Source organism: Dermacentor albipictus, chromosome 4, assembly GCF_038994185.2.
Source record: "Dermacentor albipictus isolate Rhodes 1998 colony chromosome 4, USDA_Dalb.pri_finalv2, whole genome shotgun sequence".
NCBI lineage: Eukaryota > Metazoa > Arthropoda > Arachnida > Ixodida > Ixodidae > Dermacentor > Dermacentor albipictus.
In genome coordinates this window covers 123,369,043-123,393,724 of record NC_091824.1, presented here as the reverse complement: position 1 = coordinate 123,393,724, position 24,682 = coordinate 123,369,043, and the positions used below count along the sequence as shown (strand labels likewise).

General features: G+C 44.8%; 1 protein-coding gene across 1 annotated transcript in view; it reads left to right on the top strand.

Moving 5' to 3' along the window:
* Nucleotides 1–19,482, top strand: part of LOC135899579 (uncharacterized) — a 50,050-nt gene extending 30,568 nt beyond the window's left edge. Inside the window, exon 8 of the mRNA XM_065428887.2 lies at nt 18,683–19,482. Within this exon, the coding sequence (XP_065284959.1) occupies nt 18,683–18,847 (165 nt within the window). The 3' untranslated portion in view covers nt 18,848–19,482. The remainder of the gene's footprint in view (nt 1–18,682) is intronic.
* Nucleotides 19,483–24,682: the final 5,200 nt, after the last annotated feature.

The window sequence follows — 24,682 nt, the reverse complement described above, 5'->3', positions numbered from 1 at the left end:
CATGTGGGGAGCTGAAGGCACAAGGCTGTGTATGCTGTACAGGCGACTTCCATTGATTAGACTCCAGTTAATAAATATTTTGGTTGATTTGATCCCGACTAAAGGTCCTGGCTGGTGGCTGCGCATTTCTATGGGCGAAACTTTAGTTATTTCGAACTCAGTATTGACCTTTGCCACTTAATTCGAACTTGACCAGTCTGCATGATTGCGCCTGACCCCTATGGTGACAATAGCGACCCCTTCAGTGGTACTGTCTCTCTTGGCAGAGCTTAGGGGACGGTGAATGTATTGAACACGTCAGAAAATCTGTCAAGAATGGCTATTTTCGACCTGCCCTAGGAAGATTTTGAGACAGTAACCATAGCTGACACTGTCTGATTACGGTATTTAAGTTACTTCAATGCGCATAATTTTTTAAAAAGAAAATTCGGTCGAAAATTGTCTGCACGGTGCAATCAGACAACCGCCTTTGCAGTAGTTGTATACTTTATTGCATAACACATGTGTATTGCGGCGAAGCTGACTGTAAGGAACCACATGACTAAGCTGACTTTAGAAACAGACCACCATTGTGCAATGCGTATTAGACACTTACCCATTTTTCTTGTTAGAAAATCAGCTGCATGTTAGTATTTCCACTTTGTGTAGGAGCTTTAATGACATTTCCACATTAAATTTCTACTTTGGACTCGTAGAAAGCAGGCGCACGTTTGATTCGGGGTATATTAGTCGGGCAAAAACTGCCACGTGAATCAACGATATGTTCCGTCATCTTTCCTGTATTTTTTTTTTAATTTGACCCGCCAAATAAATAAATAAATTCAGTCAGTTCCATCAGGGTCAAACGGAAGTCAACTGTAACATACAGCTGCCTGTGCTGCCCCACTTCCCTGTGTCATTAATTCCAATTGTTCCAATTCCAATCTGCTCTCCTAAATTTGTTGCTCCACACTGCTTCAAAATGGTCTTTTTTATATAACTTGCACCATTGCTTTGCCATGACATAATTTTGGCAGTGCAAAAGTTAGGAAACTACCGCACAATGTGTTATGTCCAGAACACAGTGTCTATGACATGTTTCCAGGTCCACAATCGTGTCCAGCAATCTCAGTACCAAAAAAGCCCCTCTTACTGTTAGAGGAAGTTTGGTAAGCCAGACCAAAAACAAAATATGTGGCAAAGCCACCTTGAAGTTCCTGCACTAGCTCTCCGTGATGTCATGGATTTCAAATGCTTGAACCTAGTTAACCATTTATTCATGAAGTTATACTAAATCGTATTGTAGAAGAGCCAAATACTGTTAGAGCCAAAATACTATTGGAGGAGGAGCACAAATTACCATGTACACAGAGGAAGGAAAAAGGACGAGAGCCACCATTTTGAAAACTCAGTCGTTGGTTGAAGGAAAGGGAGGAACACAAATCACTGTAGAAGAAGTGAGTTGTAGGAGTACCTCTTGTTGGGCTAGTTCTTAATGCATAGCTTTTAGAAGAGGAGCGCAAATAAACATATATACCGACTAAGAAGACAAGTGCCAGCATGTAGAAAGCTAAGTCGTTGGTTAAAATGTGCGTTAATTTGTGCTCTTTTTCTAACAGCTTTGCATCACCAACTAGCCCAGCAGGATGTACTCCTACGACTTCTTAATTGTCAAATTTAAAAAACCTTTACTGAGCCACGTAGGACCAAATACAAAGAAAGTACTTTGAAATTAGTGATGTCGCACTGACGTACCAGCGCATTGTTTTCAGTGCAAAATTTAACAAAAGAACTGTGACCCTCATTTTCTCTTCTGATAATCCACTTATTGGAGCAAAATTGAAGGAAACAGAGTTTTTTTTTTCATCAAACTAAACTGAGTTAGTGTTGCTCTTTAATGGTCCCTTTAATGTTTATTAACTTGTGGGGTTTCATACAGCGTTGCTGGCAGCATATTGTTTTCAGTGTAGGTTTGCTGCTGCTAGTCACATTTCATGGTGTGCGATGATGTTCCTAATTTTTATGAGCAAATGATTATGTAAACTAAGAGAAGGCTAAAGAAAATTTTGTTGCTGTATGCATGCTTGTAGGGAAATCTTGTGCCTGCTGCAAACACAGGTGTAAATGCTCCAAAAGAAGGTTTTGCCAACTCCGACAGCTGCTCCAAGATGCTGGAGTGTATTCCTGCCCCTGCTCTGTGCTTTCCCGACCTCAAAGTACTGTGTTAAATGTGGTACAGTGAAACCTTGTTAAACCGTAGTTGGCCGGAGCTCGGAAAGAGCACGTACTAAACGGCAGTACTGCTTAACGGAAATAGCATGAGGTCGCCCACTTACCTGTCAAAAACGGAAGAGAGAGTGTGATGAAAAGGGAAAAAAACGTGCAGTGTTTATTTGCTATGGGCGACAAAAGTGCTATTTTCGTGGATATTTATGCGGATACAAAACACATTACATATCTTCAATGGCCGCTGAGTCGGGGATTTGACTTTACTACTTTTAAAACGAAACTACTGTTTAAGCGGGTACAGTTTACGAGGTTTTACTGTACTAGTGCCAGCGGCTCGGACAAAGAGCAATTTGTAGATAAAGTTGATGTTGCTCTTTTTGTTTTAATAGTACGCTTTTAATACTTACCAGCTTAAAAAGCAACAAGGTTTGCCAAATACCCGCCATGGTGGCAAGGCGGCTATGGTGTTAGGCTGCTAAGCGCGAGGTCGCGGGATCAAATCCTGACCACAGCATCCGCATGTTGATATGGCTGAAATGCAAAAATGCCTGTGACCCGTGCATTGGAGCCACGTTAAAGATCCTCAGGTGGTGAGAATTAATCCAGAGCCCCCCCCCCTCTACGGCATGCCTCATAATCAGATCGGGGTTTTGGCACGTAAAACCCCATCATTTAATTTGAATCTTTAATGTTTGTCCAAGAAATTCACTTGCCGCACAGGCCTGTAGTGAGCGTAAGCACTTTACCTTGTGTACTCCCAAACGCTCCACACTAGGCTAATTCTAAAGGTGGTAAAATCATTCATGTATGCATGCTCTGATAATGTGAAAACGATGTTGCCCATGGCACCTATTTGTCGTAAAAATTGGGACGTATTGCGAGCTTTTATTGTGCATTTCCAATGAGTCAGCCACTTAAAATTATAGTTGAACTACTAGTGGTGTTTAGCTTGGTGCTCAGAGAGATGCATAGCCGCATGTTAAGCCTGAAAAAGCAAGGTCTGAACTTTCAATGTACAACCAGGGAGAGAGGCCTCACCGCAAATTTTTTCGCCTTGCAGTGGTTGTGATGTCTATCTCATTAAGCCGTGAATGTGGAAACGAAAACGGAAAGAAGTGCATGTACATTCGCCCACAAAATATTACGAGGTACGCGAGCACGTGGCGAAACAGCCCTCTTCTCCCTCTAGCAGCGCACCCTTAATGTCGAGACCGACGCCTGCTCACATGCACGTCCCTCCGAGACTGCAAGCTTGCATGTTTCCACGCTTCCTCCTTGCTCGCCGGCGATTTCCGAAAGTAGCCACGAGGTGTCCCTCTTGCGATTAGTGCTGTGGCGGCTTCAATGGGCAAAACTTGGCTCATACGACGGGAATCAAGAGTTCATTTTCGTCTTGCCTGTCCCCTTCTATTGAGCGCATTTTCTGCCACGCTCTTCTGCTCGAGAATGCCCCGTTCATAAAAATCAAATCAAATCAAGTTTATTTCAACATACAACATACAACAACAAAAACAAACAAGAAGATTGGCCACGAGAAGGTGCAGCGCAGAAAAAAAAAATGACTTGTTGCGTTTGCCACTGTGCCTTATGCATCAGCGCTCGTGACTCGAAAAAACGCGGCCACAGCAGCGCGCGCAAGCTCGCGCTTCACATAGTTTTACCCGTCGAAGCCGCCACAGCACATAGCGCAAGAGGGGCAGATCGCAGCTACATTAGGATATCGCCGGCGTGCAAGGAGGAAATGCAGAAACATACACGCTTGCAGTCATGGAGGGTTGCGCATGCGCGCAGGCGTTGGTCTCGACACCAGATGTGCGCCGCTAGAAGGGGAGGAGGGTCATTTCACCACACGCTTGCGCGCCCCGCAATATCTTGTGGGCGAGTGTACATGTTTGTGCCAGTCGAGTGATAAGCGTAAAGTATTTGCACTGCAAACCTGATTGCATTGATAAAAGTACCACAAATGACCTATTTTGCTGTGGTTAGTAACGCATGCATTGGAAATGCCAATAAGTGGATTCACTACAGCTTCCAAGCATGCCCAGTCATTCACCGCATAAATGACGATGCATGAAGGTCAGAGTGTGAATACCCTAACTGCTTCCATGGGGGAATAGCATGCTTTTCATTTTGCAAAATAATTAATAATGGTCAGAAACACATTAGTTTACAGAGCATTCTTTGACAAGTCATTGTTCAAACTATCAGAAGAATGCCTGCAGCATGTGAAGCAACCATCTAACCAAACATGAACAAAAGTGCAGGTTTGCTGTCTTACGATCTTCAAGTGGACCCTGCCGATACACGATACGCAGAATACGCTAGAGCTGCACCAAAGAGCCTGGGCATTGGTATGAAAAAAAATTTTAAGGAACGAAACTGTGTATGCTGTAGCATTCCAACTATAATTTCAGTTTGTCTTCGGTCATCAAACACAATGACTGGTGGGATGAAAATGGGAATTTCACTTGACATAACCACTTCCCTCCCTTGTGTTCGAATACTAATAGTATTTCTTTACTTAACCCATTGAGAGCAAATATTTTTGGACGAATGTGATCGCCCAGGGTTCTTCTTTATTTCAGATTTAAAATCTTCAGAGGGACTTTGAAAAAAGTCTACTGTAATTTTTTTAGTGACCATAAAGTGACAAATCATATTTTGTATAGGTAAACATTCATTGTTTATTCATGAATACAGATGGGTTTGCGTAAATACTGTTAGCATTATTAAAACGCTTCATATTCTCACCTGTACATACTCATCATCGTTGTGGGGCCTGATGCTGCGGCTCTCACTTGAGAGAATAAAGAAGAGACTGCCTAAACCTCATCTCGCAAGTGGTGGAGTGTGCTGTCCGGTGCCTTCGCCCTCTCGCTCCTGGTCTCTCTCCAGCTTCACCTACGCTACATCCCCGGAGCTCCGCTCGAGTCGCCGCCTCTACCAACTGCACTCAACCATGTTGCAAGACCAGCAGACCAATACCACGGCATTCATCTTGCCTGCTCCTGCGAGAACTCCTTCTTGGCAGTCACCACCCCTCAGAAAGATCCCCCGATGTTTGCGGGGCTTCCAGGTGACGACGTTGAAGGCTGGTTGGAGCTATACGAGCGCGTGAGTGACTTTAACTGCTGGAACGAATCCGCAAAACTTGCTCACGTCGCCTTCTACCTAACCGGCATCGCGAAAACTTGGTTTTACAATCATGAGCTCAATTTCGCTAACTGGAGCACCTTTAAACACCATCTACGCCAGATTTTGGCGAACTCTTCTGTCCGCTCCGATATCGCCAGGAAGAAGCTTCCTGAGTGTGTTCAGCACTCAGGTGAGTCTTACACTTCGTACATAGAGGATGTCCTCGCCCTCTGCCGCTGCGTGAACACCTCGATGGCAGAGAGTGACCGTGTACGCCACCTGCTCAAGGGTATTGGGACTGTGGCGTTCAATGCTCTTGCAGTGCTGAGTCCCACTACCATTGCATACATGATCAGTATGTGTCAGCGTCTCAGTGAGCTTCATGTGCTCTGCTTACACCCTGGCACATCTGATTTCAAGGCGTCCAACGACAGCGAGCTACGTGCCTTGATTCGCTCCATCATTCGTAAGGAATTGCATGCCCAAGCTTCGTCAAACCCTCCTGAGGTTCATCTGACGCCTCCTGGTGGCGGCCTAAGCCATATTGTGAGGGAAGAGATAGCTGCCATGACCTGCCGCAAGTCCCGAGCCCGCATCCTATTCCTACGCCAACTTACGCTCAGGTTGCCCCTATAGTGCCACCCTCCCAGCAGCCACCACAACAGGCACCTGCACTGCCCATGTCCCTGAGTCCTATCATTACAAGACCACCACCTGTTCCGTCTTACAACGCATGGAGCCCACCTCGACCGGTTTGTTACTACTGCATCATCCGTGCCCACATTTCAAGGTTTTGCCGACGCCGTCAGCAAGATGAAAGACGTTGTTATGACGGGTTTGAAAGGGATGAGTTTTCTGACCCTGTACCACAACGTCGGCGTTCTTACTACGATTATTATCCACGACGTTCCCCATCTCCACAGGACCTCAACACTGCCGGTTCGTTGCGTTTCCCGCGTCGTCACCCTCCATCACCGATGCAGCGCTCCTCTTCACCTCTCCGACCGGCTACTTCGTCCTCCGATCACCGCCCGGAAAATTAAATGGTGCAGCTTAAGGAGGGAAAGCTGCATCCTTTGGACAACGTGAAACTCCTCCAGAGCGCCCGTCAAATGTACTTTTGGTGTGTGTTGAAGGTGTCCAAATTGAAGCCTTGGTTATCACAGGTGCATCGCTTTCCGTTATTAGTACTGAGTTGTGTGTTCGATTGCGAAAAGTGAAGGCACCATATAATGGCCCTCCCTTTCGTTGCACTAATGCAGTTCTTGTTCAGGCCTCTGGTGTTTGCACTATGCGTGTTTTCATTGATGGCATCCTTCACCACATTCAGTTCATCCTGCTGTCTTCGTGTACCTACATGATGATTTTGGGGTGGGACTTCCTGTCCTTCGCCTTAGCTTCCATCTCTTGCCGTCAGCGAACTATTCATATGACAGGCACTGAATCTTCTTCCGCTGTCAATGCTCATAGCCTACGTTTCGTCACGTTTACTGACTTTCATTCCCGCGGGCAATGAGCATAGTCTCACACTGACTTCTGTCACTATTCTTAATGGTGATGTGTTCCTTGCGCCGAGCAGTCACTGCATTTCTGGTGGGTTTAGCCTTACTCCTAGCCTGACGCGGTTTCAGGACGATAGAGCGTTCGTCGCTGTTCGTAACCCTACTTCTTCACCAGTTGTGCTGTCCCAGGGCACTACTGTGACTTGCTTTACTGACACCGAATCTCTTTCGCTGGTACCGCTTAACACCGAATCACCACCTATGTCTACCACAACTGATTGTCATACTGCTGCCGCTGCTTGAACGGCTGCACGAACTCTAGATCTGACTGCTGCGCAGAAAGAAGACCTTTTGGCACTCGTGCAAAAGCACAGCGCCTTATTTGACGTTCACTCCAAGCTTCTGGGGCGCACTTCTGTCACAGTACATCGCATCGAAACCGAAGGCAGTTCGATTGTACGCTGCTGCCCGTATCGCATGTCTTCCGCAGAACGGAAAATCATTGCGGATAACGTTGATGAATTGCTCAAAAGAGGCATCATTCGGCCACCATCCAGTTCTTGGGTCATCTCCTGTTGTGCTGGTTTGCAAGAAAGATAGCTCTGTATGATTTTGCATCGATTATCGAGCCCTTAATAAGGTCACGTGCAAAGACGTATTATATCCGATGCCAAGAATCGACGATGCCCTTGACTCCTTCCAGGGTGCAGAATATTTCTCTAGTCTAGACCTCCGATCCGGGTACTGGCAAATCCCCATGCACGAAGTGAACAAGGACAAGACAGCCTTTGCAACACCAGACGGACTTTACGAGTTCAGCGTCATGCCCTTCGGTTTATGCAATGCTCCTGCAACATTCAAACGCATGATCGACACAGTTTTACGTGGCCTTAAGTGGCAGACCTCTCAGTGCTTTTTAGATGACATCGTTATTTTTTCTACAACTTTTCGTCAGCACCTTGAGCGTTTGGACGAAGTTTTCACATGCACTTCCAACGCTGGACTCCAACCCAGCACAGAGAAATGCCATTTTGCCAGAAGGAACATCAAAGTGTTGGGCCACCTTATCAGCAAATATGGGTTTGACCAGATCCCGATAAGGTTGCTGCCGTGCTTCGCTTTCCTCGCCCTGAAAATCAAAAACAAGAAGTTTCTTGGGCCTGGCATCCTACTTCCGCCGCTTCATCAATCATTTTGCTGCCGTGGCATTGCCGCCGCACAAGTTGCCCACGTCGGGCATTGCTTTCCCTTGGACAGATAACTGTGAACTTTCTTTTCAAGCCCTCAAGCAAGCTTTAATCACCGACCCTGTCCTCTGTCACTTCGATGAGAACGCACCAACTTGTTGGCACACTTACGCTAGTGACCATGGGATTGGTGCTGTCCTTCTACAGCGTGATACCACCTCACGAGAGAGAGAGTTGTTGCCTATGCCAGCCGTGCATTAACTGCCGAAAAGAACTACTCGATCGCAGAGCAGGAATGTCTCGCAGTAGTTTGGGCGATACAAAAATTTCGAACATATGTTTAGGAACGCCACTTCACAGTCATAACCGACCACCACGCCTTATGCTGGTTGTCGTCAATCAAAAATTTGTCTGGACACCTTAGTCGCTGGGTGGTCCACTTACAAGAGTACGATTTTGACGTGTACAAGTCTGGGAAAAAGCATCGAGATGCCGACACTCTCTCTCGCTGCCTGCTGCCACTATTATCTTCGACTACATCGCTCCATTGCTCGCCATTTGATGATGAGACTAAGTCGCCATTCCCATTATTACCTCTAGCGGTTACTGACACATTATCTTCCAATCGCGTCACTCGGCTCGCCTTGTGTCAACGTTCTGACGCCTACTGCAACAGCATTATCCAACGCCTGTGTGTAACTACTTCTGCACCAAATGCCAGATTACGTCAACTGCAACTATTTAAGCTTGACAACGATGTGCTGCACCGCTACATTTACAACTCGGACGGACACCACTGGGTACCTGTTCTTCTACGTTCAATGCGCACACAAGTCCTTGAAGCCTTTCATGACAACCCATCTGCTGGCCATTTCGGTTTCCACAAAACATACCACCGTGTTGGGAGCCTCTCTCTCTCTCTCTCTCTCTCTCTCTGTTTTTTTTCTTCTTCTTTTTTTTGCCAGGCATGTCTGCCTTTGGGGCCAAGTACGTTGCTTCTTGCGTCCAGTGTCAACGGCGGAAACGACCGACTTCACCTCCTGTTGGGCTTTTACAGCCCATCACATGTCCCGAGACACCATTTGCCATTGTTGGGCCATTGTTGCCATTAGCAGGTCATTGATGGATCGTGACAGCTGTTCAGCAGCTCACACGTTACGCAGAGACTGCTCCGCTAAGCTTTAGTTCGGCCTCCAACGTTGCCAACTTCTTTCTGGATGCCATTGTGCTGCGTCATGGTGCACCTCGTGTATTGTTAAGCGACCACGGTAAGACTTTCATGTCAACAATAATTGCAGAAGTACTCGGAGCTTGTGGCACAATTCATAAGACGACCCTTGACAGTTTGACCGGTCAAGTCAAGGGACGACCGTTTGAGGGCATATCACCCTCAAACAAGTGGCTTAACAGAGTGATTTCATCACACACCAATAAATATGATATTAATGTATATTGGGCCAAACCACGACAACTGGGACAAGCTTTTACCTTTTGTGACCTTTGCTCACAACACCGCTATCCAACGAACTACGGGGTACTCACCTTTATACCTAGTTTACAGCCATTCACCAACATTCACCATCAACGCCGCTTTCTTCAATGCTCCAACTAACACCTCGGCCAGTATACCCGAACAGTTCGTCTCGAGACTTGAGGAATGCCGTCAACGTGCTCGCTTCAACACAGAAGTCAGTCAGCTAGATCGCAAGTAACGTTATGACATTTCTCGTCACGACGTCTCCTTTCGTCCTGGAGAGGAAGTGCTCCTTTGGACGCCCACTCATACGCCTGGTTTGTGTGAGAAGTTTGAATCCCGCTTCCTTGGACCCTACATTATTATTGAACAAACATCCCCCGTGAACTGTCGCATTACTCCCGTAGACGTTTCTTCGGACCATCATTATCATGGGTCGGAGATCGTTCACGTTTTGCGCCTCAAACGATTCGTTCGACGTTTCCCTCCTGGCTAAGTCACGGCCTGGCTGGCCGCTTGCGTGCGGGAAAATTAGTGTGAGCATTATTCATACGCTTTGTATTCTCACTTGTACATACATACTCATCATCACCGTTTTGGTGCCTGGTGGTGAGGCTCTCACTCAAGAGAATAAAAAGACTGGCTGCCTAAACCTAGTCTCACAATACTTATAATAAGAACAAAAAAGTAGATACACTGGAATACATCTATTCCGATTCTGCACTTGGGCTGTGATCCACATCAGAGGAATCGCTGCTCAACTGACTTGTACAAGAGCAACTGGTGGTGTGCTCGTCCAGAGTATTATTGAACCATGTATGTGAGCATATGGAAGAAAACTTGATTGTAGCGTGCCCTTCATAAAAACAATGAGTCAGAAACTTGCAGTAATCATTCATCCCGTAACCAATGAGGAGCAATCAGTTTTGTGAGTCAGGAAATGCAGACATGGCAGCATTGTTTTTATACGATGACATCATTTGTAATACCAGTGCCCACTTCTGAACAGATTTAACTGCACCCCTGTGAGCAAATTAAAACGAACGAGAATCTAGTGGTGACCTTTTGAGAGATTAAAAACCAGATAGAGATCAGTTTTTGCGAGTGCTACAAACCAGCAACATCCTGCGAAACGAAACCAAAATTAACCGCTGCATGCCTGCGCATGCACATATGCACAAGTGGTTGTCAATGCTCCGGTGTAAACAAACCGTAGATTTAAAATGGAGCAATGGGGACGAGGGGAGACGGGTCACGAAGAAAAGTTCTCCATACAGCATGGCAGCACAAGCTGGGCAACAGATAGCCTAAATATTGCTATGTTCTCAAACATACAGACAGTTTAGTAAATTAATGGCATCGACTATTCGGGACTTGTTCGCAGGTTGATATATTTACATCTCTGGCCCTTAAAGGGCTAAATGTCTGCCGGCACGACGGGGCTCAAAATGCTGTTCAAGTTACCCATTAGTTTGAATTATGGGAGATGTAATTATCAGGAATTTGCTGTATATGGTAGACACACGAAAGTTGAAAACGGCATTCTTTTGCACTCTCAGAATTTAGTTCGATAACAAATGTAAGGCCATTCTTAAAAGCACTGTTTACCCTGCAAAAAGATCACTGATGATTACGATACTCCCTAATGCGAAATTTAACTGCAGCCGTATATCTGTTTTCATTTCACGATGTATTGACTGGTGCAGACAATCTGTCTCATGCAGCACATTGCAAACGGAGCAAAGTGTGCCACAACTACCTCGCTAATTGTGATGTGTGGGTGCGATTCACAGCAGCTACCGCAGGCAGACGCGCCGCTATTCTGGCGCCATCTCGTAGCCATCGTCGCTGCAAAACCTGTCGTGCATGGTGGCACTACACTTCTCATGCTTTCATGATACCCTCCTCCTCCGCTTTGCACCTCATAGTCCCGCCGCACCCTTGTCCTGCATTTTCCTCCTTGCACTCTCTTCGCTGTCCCCATCTTTCATCTCCATGTTTGCTTTTAGTGTCTATCGCTGTGCTTATTCACTCGGTTACGAGCTAGGATGCCGATGCTCTCCGCAGGAACGGACACCTAAGATCTGCCCTCTAAACCTCTACCCTTTGCCCGTCTTTCACTGAAGTTGCAATTGCTTACTTCATTGAGCTGCTCCAGATTTAGAGTGTACTGTTCCAAATTGAAATTTGTGACTCCAAAATTGTTCAAGCCACCAGATCTCCTGATGGTGCTGAGATTCTGTGGGCCTTTCTTTTTAGAATAGAGTTCCAATTTTTTGTTAGCGTTGTGCTCTTGCAGCTCCATTATAACTGAAAAAAAAAAGAAAACACTTAACATGAAAAATCAATAAAATACTGTTACCACATGTCATATCATAAAAAGTCAGCAAAGACATGAAGGACAGCATAGGGGAAATTACATGTACTTCTTAATTGAATTTAAAAAAAAAATTTAATAATGGAAGTGAAAGTGGAGGAAAAAAAACTGCCCGCAGGTGGGGCACGAACCCACTTCTTCACATTAGTGGTGCAATGCTCTTACCAATTGAGATACTGCGGTACCGTTTTCCCATCCACTTTCTGGGGTGTAGTATGTGTTTATCGACTAGAACTAAACCTAAAAGTGTGAGCCAGCGCCACACCTCACGGCCTTGACGGCGGAGGTGAGGCGCTTGGCAAGAGCATCGCACGAGTATTGCAAAGACATGCGTTCATACCCCACCTGCAGCCAATTGTTTTTCCATCCACTTTCATTTTTATTAATTAATCATTTCTTTAATTCAATTAACGTACATGTAATTTCCCCTATGCTGTCTGTGGTGTATTTGTTTGTTGGCTTCGCATGATATAACTAATAAAAATCGGTCCCTCGGTTTCCTTTCTTTTCGTTCAGAGTTGCAAGTGAGCTATTTCTGTCTTTGCCTGATGAAATACTGCTTACTCTACAGACAAAGCTGTGTCGATTCGAGAACGATTGAATGCATTTTACTAAATTTTTCTGAGGTGGAGAGTGAACAGCCATGTTCATGCATGTTCCGTATGACTGAAAATGCCGTCGCTTTGCAGTGTGCTTTTACAGCATATTCTGTACGTTGATCTTTTCAAAAGTAATTTGCAGCTTGAACCACTTGCAACATATTGAAGTCATACTTTTATCCAATGGAATTGCTGATGCTAAGAGGTGCCGTTTAGCTTATGATGTATTATGAACCACATTCCCATATTAAGGGTGGTGCAGAAAATATGAATGTTGGAGTAAAGGCAGCACACTTGTGGGTGCAGGCACTAACACAAAGACAATCATGAGTGCGTATGTTTATCTTTTTTCATATTTGTTTCCACAAGCGTACTGCTCTTTAATTAGGCCACCAAAATCTCCTCAGCAAGATTAACCCTCATCTTCTGTTAGCTGTATTACATTTTTACATTATTTTGTTGCAAACCAAATTATTAAAGTAGCTAGGAATGCATATTAAGACTTTATTTTCTCCCATGGTCATGTTTATGATTGGCAGTAGTGGTGGGAAGAAATTTGCAGGGGCCCGCATCGCTACCTTGTGTCACTCATGCCAGTTGTGAAGGTGCGAAAATAATTGAGCCACTGAACATAAATTGTTGTTGTGCTAGAGTAGCTAGGTGACCAGCCTAGCATTTCATTTAATGACAAGGAGAACCGAGGGCCCTGAATTTCGTTATTATCAACCATGTGAAGCCAATAGACAATAAAGGGATGGAAGTATATTAGGGGAAATTAACCAATTTTTAATTGAAATTAGAAATTGGAACAAAAAAAGGAAATGAAAGTGGACAAAAACATAATTTGCTGCCAGTGGGATCCAAACCCACGCCTTCTGCATTATGTGCATGATGCTCTACCACTTGAGCTACGGGGATCAGCTACCCCCTTATTCACTTTTTTGGGGTATTTATGTATGTGTACTAGCACTGGTCCTGGGAGTGTTAGCCAGCACCATGCGCCACTAATGGCCACGGTAGCAGATGTGACATGTCGATTTTCAACCACAGGCATCACGCAGTAGTGTGTGAACGTTATGTGCAGGCAGATAGCCAATAGGCCCTCATATCCTACCCGGAAGCATCGAAGCGGTCTGAGTCAAGACTTTGGTATGCAAAGAATTAAATAACTAAATTCCGGTGTGTCATGCGCAAAACAACGATCTGATTATAAGGAATGCTGTAGTGGGGGACTCTGAATTAATTCTTTATCACCTAAAGTTCTCAAACATGCACCTAATGCATGGTACACTGGCGTTTTTGCATTTTGCCCCCGCCGAATATACAGTGAATGACAAGAACAAGACCTTATACCTTATTTATAAAGTTAATTTATTAAGGGCCTTGACATCTCGGCAGCCTCTTGCGTAAACTACCCTGTTCACTAAATGGTTGTTGAGTTCAGTGGTTGTTGAAGATGACTGCATGCAAGCTGTGGAACCCTATTGAGTTTTTTTACCACTGACTGGAAGACCATGAAAAATGTATATGTGATGCAGGTATAATAAACCTCAAGCTCTTGCACATTCCTTCATTCAGTCTGCCTCAACTGCTATTGGGCCATTGGGCACATGCAACTGGGCATGTGTGTGCCACTAGGTGGGCGCCGAATAAACAAGAGACAAGAAGTGAAGATGTCGACAACGGAAAATTGAAGAATTCAGCTTCACAAAAGTAGTAAAGGTGGCATCAAGTGTGGAGAAAGAAGTGAAGTGAACAGAATGGGACTAGAGAAGAGTGTGCATTGAGTGAGGAGTGTTGAGTTACACAGAAGTGAAGATGATGTTGGTAACAGAAAATTGAAAAATTCAGCTACACAGAAGTGAAGAATTCAGCAGTACGGTGTGTTACTGCAATGCTTGAATGCTAATTGCATTAACATTGACATTCATCATGACATGGGTTCTGCCATAATTTTTTCTCTTTGTGCTCCTGCTGCCCCCTTCCTCACTTATGCTAATGACCCATCCTTACAGATATGGTCTGTTCATTTATTGCATACTTCGATTGCCCTTGAGGCAACAGAAGGGTCAGGGACATATGCAGTGGCCCTGCTTTCTAGAAAATGCGGCCAGCTCTTGCTACTGATTGGCTGAAATGAGCCCAAGCCTTTGCTGCACTAGACAGAGTTTGTGATGCAAAGTACAGTCAAACCTCGATATAATAAACATGGATATAACAAAGTAAATATAAAATATTTCTCGTCAGTATCCGCATTGTGTAGTGAATATGCAGTTATAACGAATGTCGTAATAAGGAATATATTTTCGTGTCAGATCCAACTTTGATATAATGATATTCAACTGTGTAGGCATCCTCACACATGCTAAAGGGACACTGAAGAGAAGCACTCATTCAGTTCACCTTGAAGAAGCATTCTTTTAGCTATCTATTTCTGTTAGTTTAGTGTTTAGGAGGTTTGTTATAAAAGAGGAAATAAAGCTCATCATTGCATTCTTTTTGTTTTCCCCATTTTGTGCTGAAGCTCTCCTGACATGTATCAGTCGACGGTCACTGATCATGAAGTAGCCTCTTCATATATATGGGCTGTTATGACTCAGCAAAAGTTTTTGAAAGTTCAGTCTGTGCGGAGCTGTGCTGCAGCGATGTTGTCCATCCTACCCGATAAAAAAAGCAACACAAATATGCCCTAGCAGATGGCGTCAAAATCCATAACCTCACTGCGAGCTGGTGCAGAAAGGTCACTGCGTGGATGCCGCCTGTCTTTCGTTTTATCCCCTTTTCTGGCTTTCTGAGCTTCTGCTCATGGTGACAGTAGCTTTTCTATGGCATTGCTGAAGGGTAGTTTAAACGAATACAGCTCAAATTAGTCTTCTTAGGGTTCCGTCATGAGGGGCATTCATAAATTTTTTTAAAGTGAAGCTTGCCTTGGCTCACAAGTAATATTGTCGTGGTCACGCAAAAAAAAAAAACAAACAAAAACAGCCTGTTGCTCCCAGAGCAGAGCAGCTGCAGGAAAGTGACGAGTTGAAAGCTGCGTTGGCGCCAGAGTGCGAGTCATTAGCAAGGATTCCAGCTGCATAGATAGGTGCATGCTCACGCCACACGTGCAACCAATCAGAGCCGGTTCGCTTCCACTGTGGAGGGAAGGGGCTCCAAAGAATTTCATGAGCACTGTGCCAGCTTCTTTTCCATTCAGTTCAGTCTTGGGAAAACAAATGGGAGGGCCATGCATTATGCGTTCCCCCGAGAAATGGGCAGCCTACGAAGAGCGGCAGCGAGAAATCGTTCATGGAAGGGCTCGCTGTCGGCGCACCGATCTATCCTTTAAAGGGCCCCTGAAACGGTTCGGACAAATTTTGTAGGCGCGTAGGGTACAGCTTAAGTAGAACATTCGCACCACAATTTAAGTGAAGCGTTACGTATTAATGGAGCTGCAAGCGATTAGAAGTTACCCTCCTCCCTAGCTATGCTTTTCCTCCTCAACTCGCTTGCCGAGCGAGCGGCGCTAAGCTCCGCCTTCACTGGTTCAGCGTCACGATGCGACGTCACATCGCTCACTTCCGGTTGTTTAGGAGCACGCCCCCTCCCGCGCGAGACCTCTCCGCTAGCCGCTTGGCCGTCGACCGAGAGCTATCGAAGCAGCGTGCGTTGCGAGCATTCTGTCGTAGCGCCGAACGTGTCCGGTACTCCGTTAAAAACAGGCAAGCTGGTCATTTCGGCAAATGACTGGAGGCATAAACTCAAGCTGATGAAGGAACTTTAGCGTAGACGTACGTGAGCAGCCTGATCGGTCTGCACGGTTCAGACACTTGCTGGCGCAGCGCTTAACCAGTCAAACAAAGCGCTAAAATTGCTCTAACCAAGTGTAAATCATTTTAAACATTTATAAATCAACGTGTTGATGATTACACTCCTGCGAAAAATACACACCAGCAGCAAAGAATACACTTCGTTGCTGCTACTGTGTATGGTTGAGCTCTGTGCCACCAGGTGGCTGCACCGTGCAGACCGTTCACATTTGCCCTTCTGCTGATCTCGTGGCTCATCCCGGCACAGTCAAGCGGCCAGACCCTGTCCCCTTGCGCTTGCGTTTGCCCTAATACTGGACTCGCGGTTTGCAGGTCGCTAGGTTTGCAGTCCACAAGGCAACAAAGTCGAATCATAGTGCTCGCGAAAAGACTGAGACCGACTCTGACCGCGGAGCTCTCGTCAAAATGTAGTACGTTGTAACACAAGCAGACGACACTTGCTGTGTGCCGGAAGTGCTGAAGTGTACTAAAAAACTATTCTTGTGTATTCTCTTTAAGTTATTTTCTTTTTACAAAAACAAAGTAACTAACATTCCAACTATTACGAGCATCATTTGTTCACCATAAAGTTGGAAAAATTATCGACCACGCGCCCTGGTCAGCCAATCAGATAGCTCGCCCATGTGACGTAATATGGGTTATTTGCATCATATGGGTAGGGGCGGCTTAAAATTCCTCCGAGCAGTGCGCTGCGATCGGCAGCGATGGGTATTTTTAAAACCTTATAATAAATTGCACGCTTTACGCAGAGCACTTAGATGCATCAATTAATGATCAGAAGAACCTACTCTAACGACTCAGTACGTTTGTAGAAAATCGCCAAAATCGTTTCAGGGTCCCTTCAAGGGCAAACATAACTAAGTATAGTCTGACATAGCATGAGAGCGCGTACACGTTACATCACGTTGGCAAGAACAGCGGCACCTATAGTTCGACCAATAGTTCGACATACTGGCACAGCCAACGTAACCAGGCATAGTCAATGCACTTCGACTTGCCCGATGACGAGCAACGCTCACCCACGTGCCGATAATGTCGGACTGTAAGCGCGCCTTCAGACCCACCCGAGCCCAGGCAATTGGACAGCTACGAGAAGAAGATCTTGCGCTGAGGGAGTGAGAGGCCAAGGCAATGCGGCACTGTTATCTGTGGGTTACTTAACTGTGACAAAGGTCAGGTGCATGCAAGACAAGCTTCACTTACCCCCATTTTCTAGTAGGGGAAGGGTAGGTCATTCTTTTATTATGTGTTGCCATGAAAGAACACAGAGATTAAGATTGGGTGGGAGATCAATCTGAGCCCGCTGTCATGTTAACCGGCAACATTATTCATTCAGCAGTTGCCTGTTGGTCAAGAAGTACTGGGGCCTCAACTGGTGCATAAATTTGCAGTTGACCATCAAACTATGGTCGGCCGCATCATTTTTGTTGTCGTGGCTTGTTCGACCTCATTAAAATCTTCAGCACTATTTCGCAACAGTCATAAGCTGGGACATTGCCAGCACACACTAACACCAGTTTGGCACTGCTGATGGTGTTCACTGCTTGTGCTTCAACCAACTTTCCTGTATATGCTCTGCAATATTCGCTTAGTTGTCCTAGGGATGTTTTGATATATGTATATAGAAAATTTTTATATTGCACAAGAAACTGGAGAGACATGGGCCTATTTTCATGCTTATTGTGTACGCCCGTTCAAATTTGTGGTGAGCATAATACAAACTTTATGAACTCCCCTTGTAGGATCCACTAGATGGTAAAGCACTAGTTGTTAGCCAGCCAAAATCTGCACTTATGAGTTTTCTTAATATACAAAATGTCCAAACAGATGCTGCATAGTCCATCAGGATGCAGTTAAATTTATATTTCTTTTTTTTTTACCACTGTGCGCCACCATGTTGCCTTTTATGCTATTAGAAGCAGGAAAAGGAATGTGGTATTTAAGGGATTTTATATTTGAAACCTGCATTTTTCTAATATTTGTGTTCAGTTAGAAAATGTGACTGCTCAGGCACCCTTAGCAATGCCAATGGGGCCATGGGCTGATGGTTACCTGAATTTTCTGATTTGAGTTATTTAGTTGTAGTTGGCATTGTTTTCAGCCTGCTCCTAGAAAAGAACAGTTGTAAACAATGTCTTGAATAATGGTTTATTTGCTTCAAATGCCTTTAGCAGGTAAAGCTAGCACTGTTCTCAACTTTTATAAGGATGGCTGAAAACAATGCTACCTGGAACTGCTAACGGCATTATTTAAAGAACCTAACAAAAATCTTTTTTAGGAGCAATCGGCTAGATGCTGGAGGGTCTGTAACGAAAATTGAACAAAGTGTATAAAGGGAAACGTTCAGTGGTCTTACTGTTTCGTTTTATTTTTCTCGTTTGCTTTCAGGCATTTGATGCCAATGGAAAGTTCATCACAGTGGTGAAGATGGCCTCGGGGATCATCAGACCTTCAGGGATTCATGTGTCTGACAAGGACAGACTTTACGTCTTAAATTACTTGCATGGTGCGGTTGGTGTGTACAACCTTCAGTTTAATGAGTTTACATCCTAATGGGGAGAGATGCGAAGCATCTGCCCCCTCAGCTAGACTAGCTGTTTTCCGATATTTCTTTTTTTTAAGAGGTGAAAAAAAGATTAGCAGCTTTAAAACCAAATGTAGTGCACTGAAATAAGGCTGGTGTTCCGCACTCTAAATGTTTGTTGTTTTAATAGGAAATTTCTTTAAATGTTATTTGTTATATAGCCGTGTTAGCTTTGCCCTAAATGTGTGATCATGCAGTGCCTTGTTTGTAATGTGTTGCAGTTTGAAGTGGTACTTGTGATATAATTGTGCAAGTTTTGTTGTAACTGTCTGACCGGTGCCTTGTGTGTAATATATGTTATGTGTTTGTGTGTATTTGTTTTTCAGAAAACTATGTGTTGCATTGAAGTGACAGTTCTGATATAATAGTGCAAGTTCTGTCCTAACTGTGTGACCGGTGCCTTGTGTGTAATATGTTATGTTTTTGTGTGTATTTATTTTTCAGAAAAAAACTGTTATAATTTATGTGCATTGAGAGAATGCCATCTGGGCTTTTTTTTCCCTTACATTTTCTCTCTCAAGGTAGCCACATCAGTTTAGTCAAGTTCATCATCATGTGTTCTCTATTTCTACTTTACTGAAAAATAAAATAGTCAGAAAGTGAACTGGGAATGTCTTTATTCTGCAGCTGTAGGCATGGCGCATTGTGTGCCTGAGTTAGTTGGTAATCCGAGGCAGTGCTCGAGTTACTGTAGCAAAATGACATGAGAGTTGCAATCAATACAAGCTTATGCCGACTTGTAACTGAGCTGTTTCTCGAGGCAATGCGGGCCAATGTTGTGTGGGCTTTGTCAGAATGCATGTCATACTTAAGAGTGTAGACATAAATGACAAAAGTGTTAGCTCGCTAGTTTGTAATGCTTTATTTTGGGAGCCGCAGTGTGACAAGCATAGAAATAATGCACCATGGTTGCCAACTTGGACAGTAAGTACCCATACGATATTAACTATTCATCGTTGTTTGTACCGCACTCCCATAAATGAGTCGCATGCAATAGCCTACGTGATAAATAACTTTGGCTGTTACAATAGAACACCATTAAAGTGAGCAATGGCTGTTATGAAAAGACGCCTGGCCTACCAAATTCCGATATAAATGGGTTCATGTATATTTTTATGTAGTGGAGTTGGCTGTATTGAGGAAATGAAATAAAAAAATTCAGTTCTTCGCTGTATTTGAGAATACCCAAATGGCACACACATACACACCCACCCACTTATTTTACATATTATTCCAAAATACAAAATAGTAATATACAAAATAGTGCATCTATAATAAGCACACATACATGACTCAAAAATCAATATCAGAAATAAAGGTTTAAATAAATTGAAATAAAAAAAAATAACGAGGGGCAATAGCATTCATAAGGTGTCCTAACAGAACAGAAAAGTAGCATAAAGCAAAAGTATTGTACACTAAAAGGTAACAGCCGATTTCAATTGTTTTACAGACTGAAAATGCATCATTTCCTCAGGCAACTTATCAAATTCAAAATTTTTGAAGGATCTGCTTTAAAAGGTTTGTTTCACACTTAAGCATGCAAAAAGACTAAAATGAAAACTAGGTGCCATAAATAGAGCAAAGTGCTCAAACCTGCTTGGCCCTGTAGGACTCGATGGGTGTGAAACCAATAAAAAAAAATAGTTGCAGTTCTGCAGACAAAGAAACGCTCCACACGAGGCATTGCACTCGAGATTTACCTTGCAACCAGTATTTCTACATCTAGGTGATTCAAGCTTCACTCTGTGGTCTGGGAAGTGTCCTGTCTGTCAAATCTGATGTCATCAATGGGCAGTAGAATTGATCATCATCGTTATCATTGATGACACATGAAAACCTGATGGCAACGAAAGGGAAGCACATTTTGAGTTTTCGTGTTTGTAGTATTCATCAACTATGCTCCTCCTAAATAATTTTTCTTCACTCGGGGTGTGCGTTTGCTGCTCGCCAGAGATCGTATGTGTCGACTTCAATGTCTTGACCACTGTTTTCGCTCTCCATCTCTACATCGCCACAGCCCTCAGCGTCATCAACTTCAGATTTACCTGGATCCGAAAAATTGGCTTGGCTACCTTGCAAGAACACCTCAATCTTTTTGTCAGTCAAATATTTTGCTAGAAGCCATAAAGTGTAGCAAGACCCACAGGCCCCCATTGCGGACATCAAAGTCAGTCTCCTAAGCTGCAAAAAACAGCCCGTCGTCTACACATAAATTATACACGTCTGATCTGTGAACTTTAGGAAAAGCTTGCAAAACATAAAAAGCGTTGTTGCAAAGCATGCTATAACGACAATGAATCAACATGAAGTTGGAGACGAGTGCTTTTGCTGGAAGAGGCCATCTGTGGATGCAACTGATCTTGCCACCTCATGCACGGTGCATAAACTAGAACCCAGAAATGCAGCTAATTCACTTTGAGAGAGGTCCTTCGCTTTAACAACTAACTACACACACTTAAACCAGTGACCCAATTTGGGCTCACAGGGACTGAGGAGGATATAACCACTACCAGCATTAGTGGTGTAAAAAATGAGCTTCAGCAGCCATCATTTTTTAAATAGTGTCTAATCGATCACAGTTTGTACCATAAATGTTAGCCAACGACCTACGTAAAGCTTCTTCAATTTGTTGAGCTCGTGACTGAGAGCAAGAAGCATACACAGTAATACTGTACCGCAAGATAGATTTGCCCAAGGCTTTGAATACAGTAGTATGCAGATGAATGGAGCTGTTGTGCTTAATTCGATATAATTGGACAGAAAGCAGTGAGACACTTAACTATGTGTCCTGCACGTGAGCATACCAGGATGTTTCCACAATGAAGTGCAATCCCAAATTAATATACCTAACAGCAGTTGAACAGAATGGTATAGGTGAACATTGACACCTTGTACATGAGCTGCCATGAAGTACAATAACTTCTCTGAACTCGACTCTCTTGTGAAGATTTCTAAAGCATACTGGCGTGGTTTTGTTTTTATTTACATACATTTCGTTATCCGATGGCTAATCAAAAAGTGCCTCAACATCAGCTTGCAATAACATCAAAGCTTGATTGTGTGACTGATGAGGTATTATTGTTATTATTATTTTAATAGGTTTTTGTGACTTGTGTATGAAGTGCTGCTGTTGATTTCGTCACAGACGATATTCAAATAGCTTAAATATCTGCACAAGCTGCGTCGTCAGCATGGTGACCGACTACTAAAAAAAAATGGCGTAAGGATTTTTCCAGTAAATTTGCATTCTTGTTGCCGTCGGGACACTGTTTCGAATCCTATTTGCAATGCCTTTCATAAATTAAGTCACGTGTCGAGCTGTGTGGGGTGTCGAATTAAACCCGAACTGAAATCCTTGCTTGAACCATAACTTTAGCCGGAACTGAACCCAAACCGAATTTCTTGGGGCATGCCAGAACCAAAACCTGACCGTAAATATATTATTGGTCACCGGTTCAGCACGAAACGGTTAAAGCACATACAGTGACAACGGGTGCTCAATAAATAAATGATTCTTCGAAATAATTATTCAGTCTGTGCATTCCACTAGCATACTGCTAGGATTCACGAGTTGCGTTGTGTGCGAGAATGGGCTTGGGTAGTAGTGGGGTTACAGTAGCCTCGTGCGTGACTGGTGACGTCAGTCGGGGGACACGCCTTTGTCGCCTGTTATGCTCCGGCCATTGGCGGCGAGTACTTACGGAGTCGCCATCTGTCGGAAGCGCGTCGCTTGCGTAGTATGAGGGCGCGCTCCTCAATGGCTGTCGGCGCTCAATGAAAACACCACGCGGATCCCTCCTGGTCATTTCTGCAAGTACTCTCGAAACGGCTGTCAAAATAATACTCTTGGGCCAAACAGAAAGCACATAATTGTTTACAAATGCTTTCTTTTTTAACCGAATATGTACAGTGAACGCCTACTGCGCACGGTCGCCGCGATGGAGTCGCTGAACTGGTTTCTTGCGTTAAAAGGCCCCTCACCACGCCCATAGCAAATTTTGGTTGTGCACTGGTAGTTACGTGTCCTCTAGGGAGCGTTCTGCCGCAAAAAGTTTTCAAGTCGGCTAATTAATAGCCGCGATAGAAATATTCCAGTGTCGCGAACCCATGATTTCAGCAGGCGGGCTCCAGTTTCAAGCAAGACGCTCTATTCATTCGCCCCGTCTAGCCTTCGCAAGCGAAATTCCTTCCCTGCGTTCTCCCATACCAGACCTCGAGGATCGCGTGACGCATGCGTCACGCGATCCTCATCCTCGTTTTTTTTCCTCGCTTTTTTTCTTTCCGGTGCTACGCAATTCCGCTGACGGCGTCGCGTGCGAGCTGTGTGTCGTTCGCGCTTCGCACGATTTTGCGCGCTGTGCACAAGGAAACATGACTCGCGGTATAATTCAGTGCTGCACGATTACTGAGGCAGAACAAGCGGATCGCAGAGCATGATCACGCGCTGGAGCACGGTAGAAAATGGCATAATTTCGGCACCTACGCACGTGACCGCACGACCGTGGGAACAAGCAGACGAAGCGGAAGTACATCTCTTGCTTCGGCGCAAAGTAAAACAAAAAAAACACAGACATTCTGTTTGTGTCTTTTATTATTTCTCTAAACATCAATTCGTCAATTCAAGCAACGGATCGCACATATGACATGTCTTGAATAATTGTCGAAGTCACGTGTCACCACGAGCGAATGCCTCACACTGCGGACTCGAGTACGTAGGCGCAGGGACGCGAGGGCGTCATCCTCCAGCTTCCAGCGCGGCGAAACGGAAGCAAAATTTCATAATTGGTGATAGCAAAGGGCCATCTAGAATTTTGGAAAGGGTATGATCTCGCCGGAAGCGGCAAGGGTTCGTTCCAGTAGACGGCTAAACAGAAAAATTAGCCTAATTTGGACCCGGCCCGCACGCACGTCCGTTCCTGGCAACGAGGCGGCCCACGAGTTAGCCCGAGTTCTCTACTTACAGCCGCCCTACTGCCAGAACATGGACGAGCGTCTGCAAAATTATAGAGAGATTGTCGAAAATTATCGGCTACGCCGGAGAGTGGTGCCACCACCAGATAAAAGTCTAAACAATAGAGAGGCAGTCGCATGGCGGCGCCTGCAAGCTGGGAACTTCGTAAACCCGGTCTGGGCATACCATGTTATACATGATAGAGAAAACGATAAGTGGAAACACTGTGGGGCGAGAGGGACCCTCGACCACATAATCTGGGAATGCGCTAGCTACCCAGAGGCTAAAGCAGACATAAGTTGTAGAGGGGCCTGGGAAGCCCTGCTGCGGAGCGAGGGCCCTACTCCACAGCAACACGCCATCCGCCTGGCGGAAGAAGCCGCGAAGAGTCAAGACCTCCTTGCTTGCTTCTAATCGCGGAGGTCCCGGCCCCCGTCCTCTAGGCCTGTGTGCCGGGGACGGGGAATAGAGAGCCTCCTTATCCGGCGGTACAATAACGTTGCTATCATCATCATCATCATCATCATCGAACGCGGCGGCCGCGAGGAGAAGGAAAAACGGCGTTCGGTTTGAAATTTCATATCTTTCCGCGGCGCGCAGCGATGTAATACTTTGCAGACACGATCGCTATCACGCAGTGTTATGCTCTGTGCTTGTCAGCTCAGTATGGCCAGACCTGGTGAGGGGCCCTTTAAAGGTAGGCAGTCGCTCATAGCTAACTATGTGAAAACATCCTTCGTTTTCGTTGGTTTTCTCGCGCTCTGCGTCTCGTGTAACACGGCGCACTCGCAGTTACTGCCTGTATTTTTTTTCTAGCTTTAGTTCTATAAGACGTTAGGATGGATAGTTG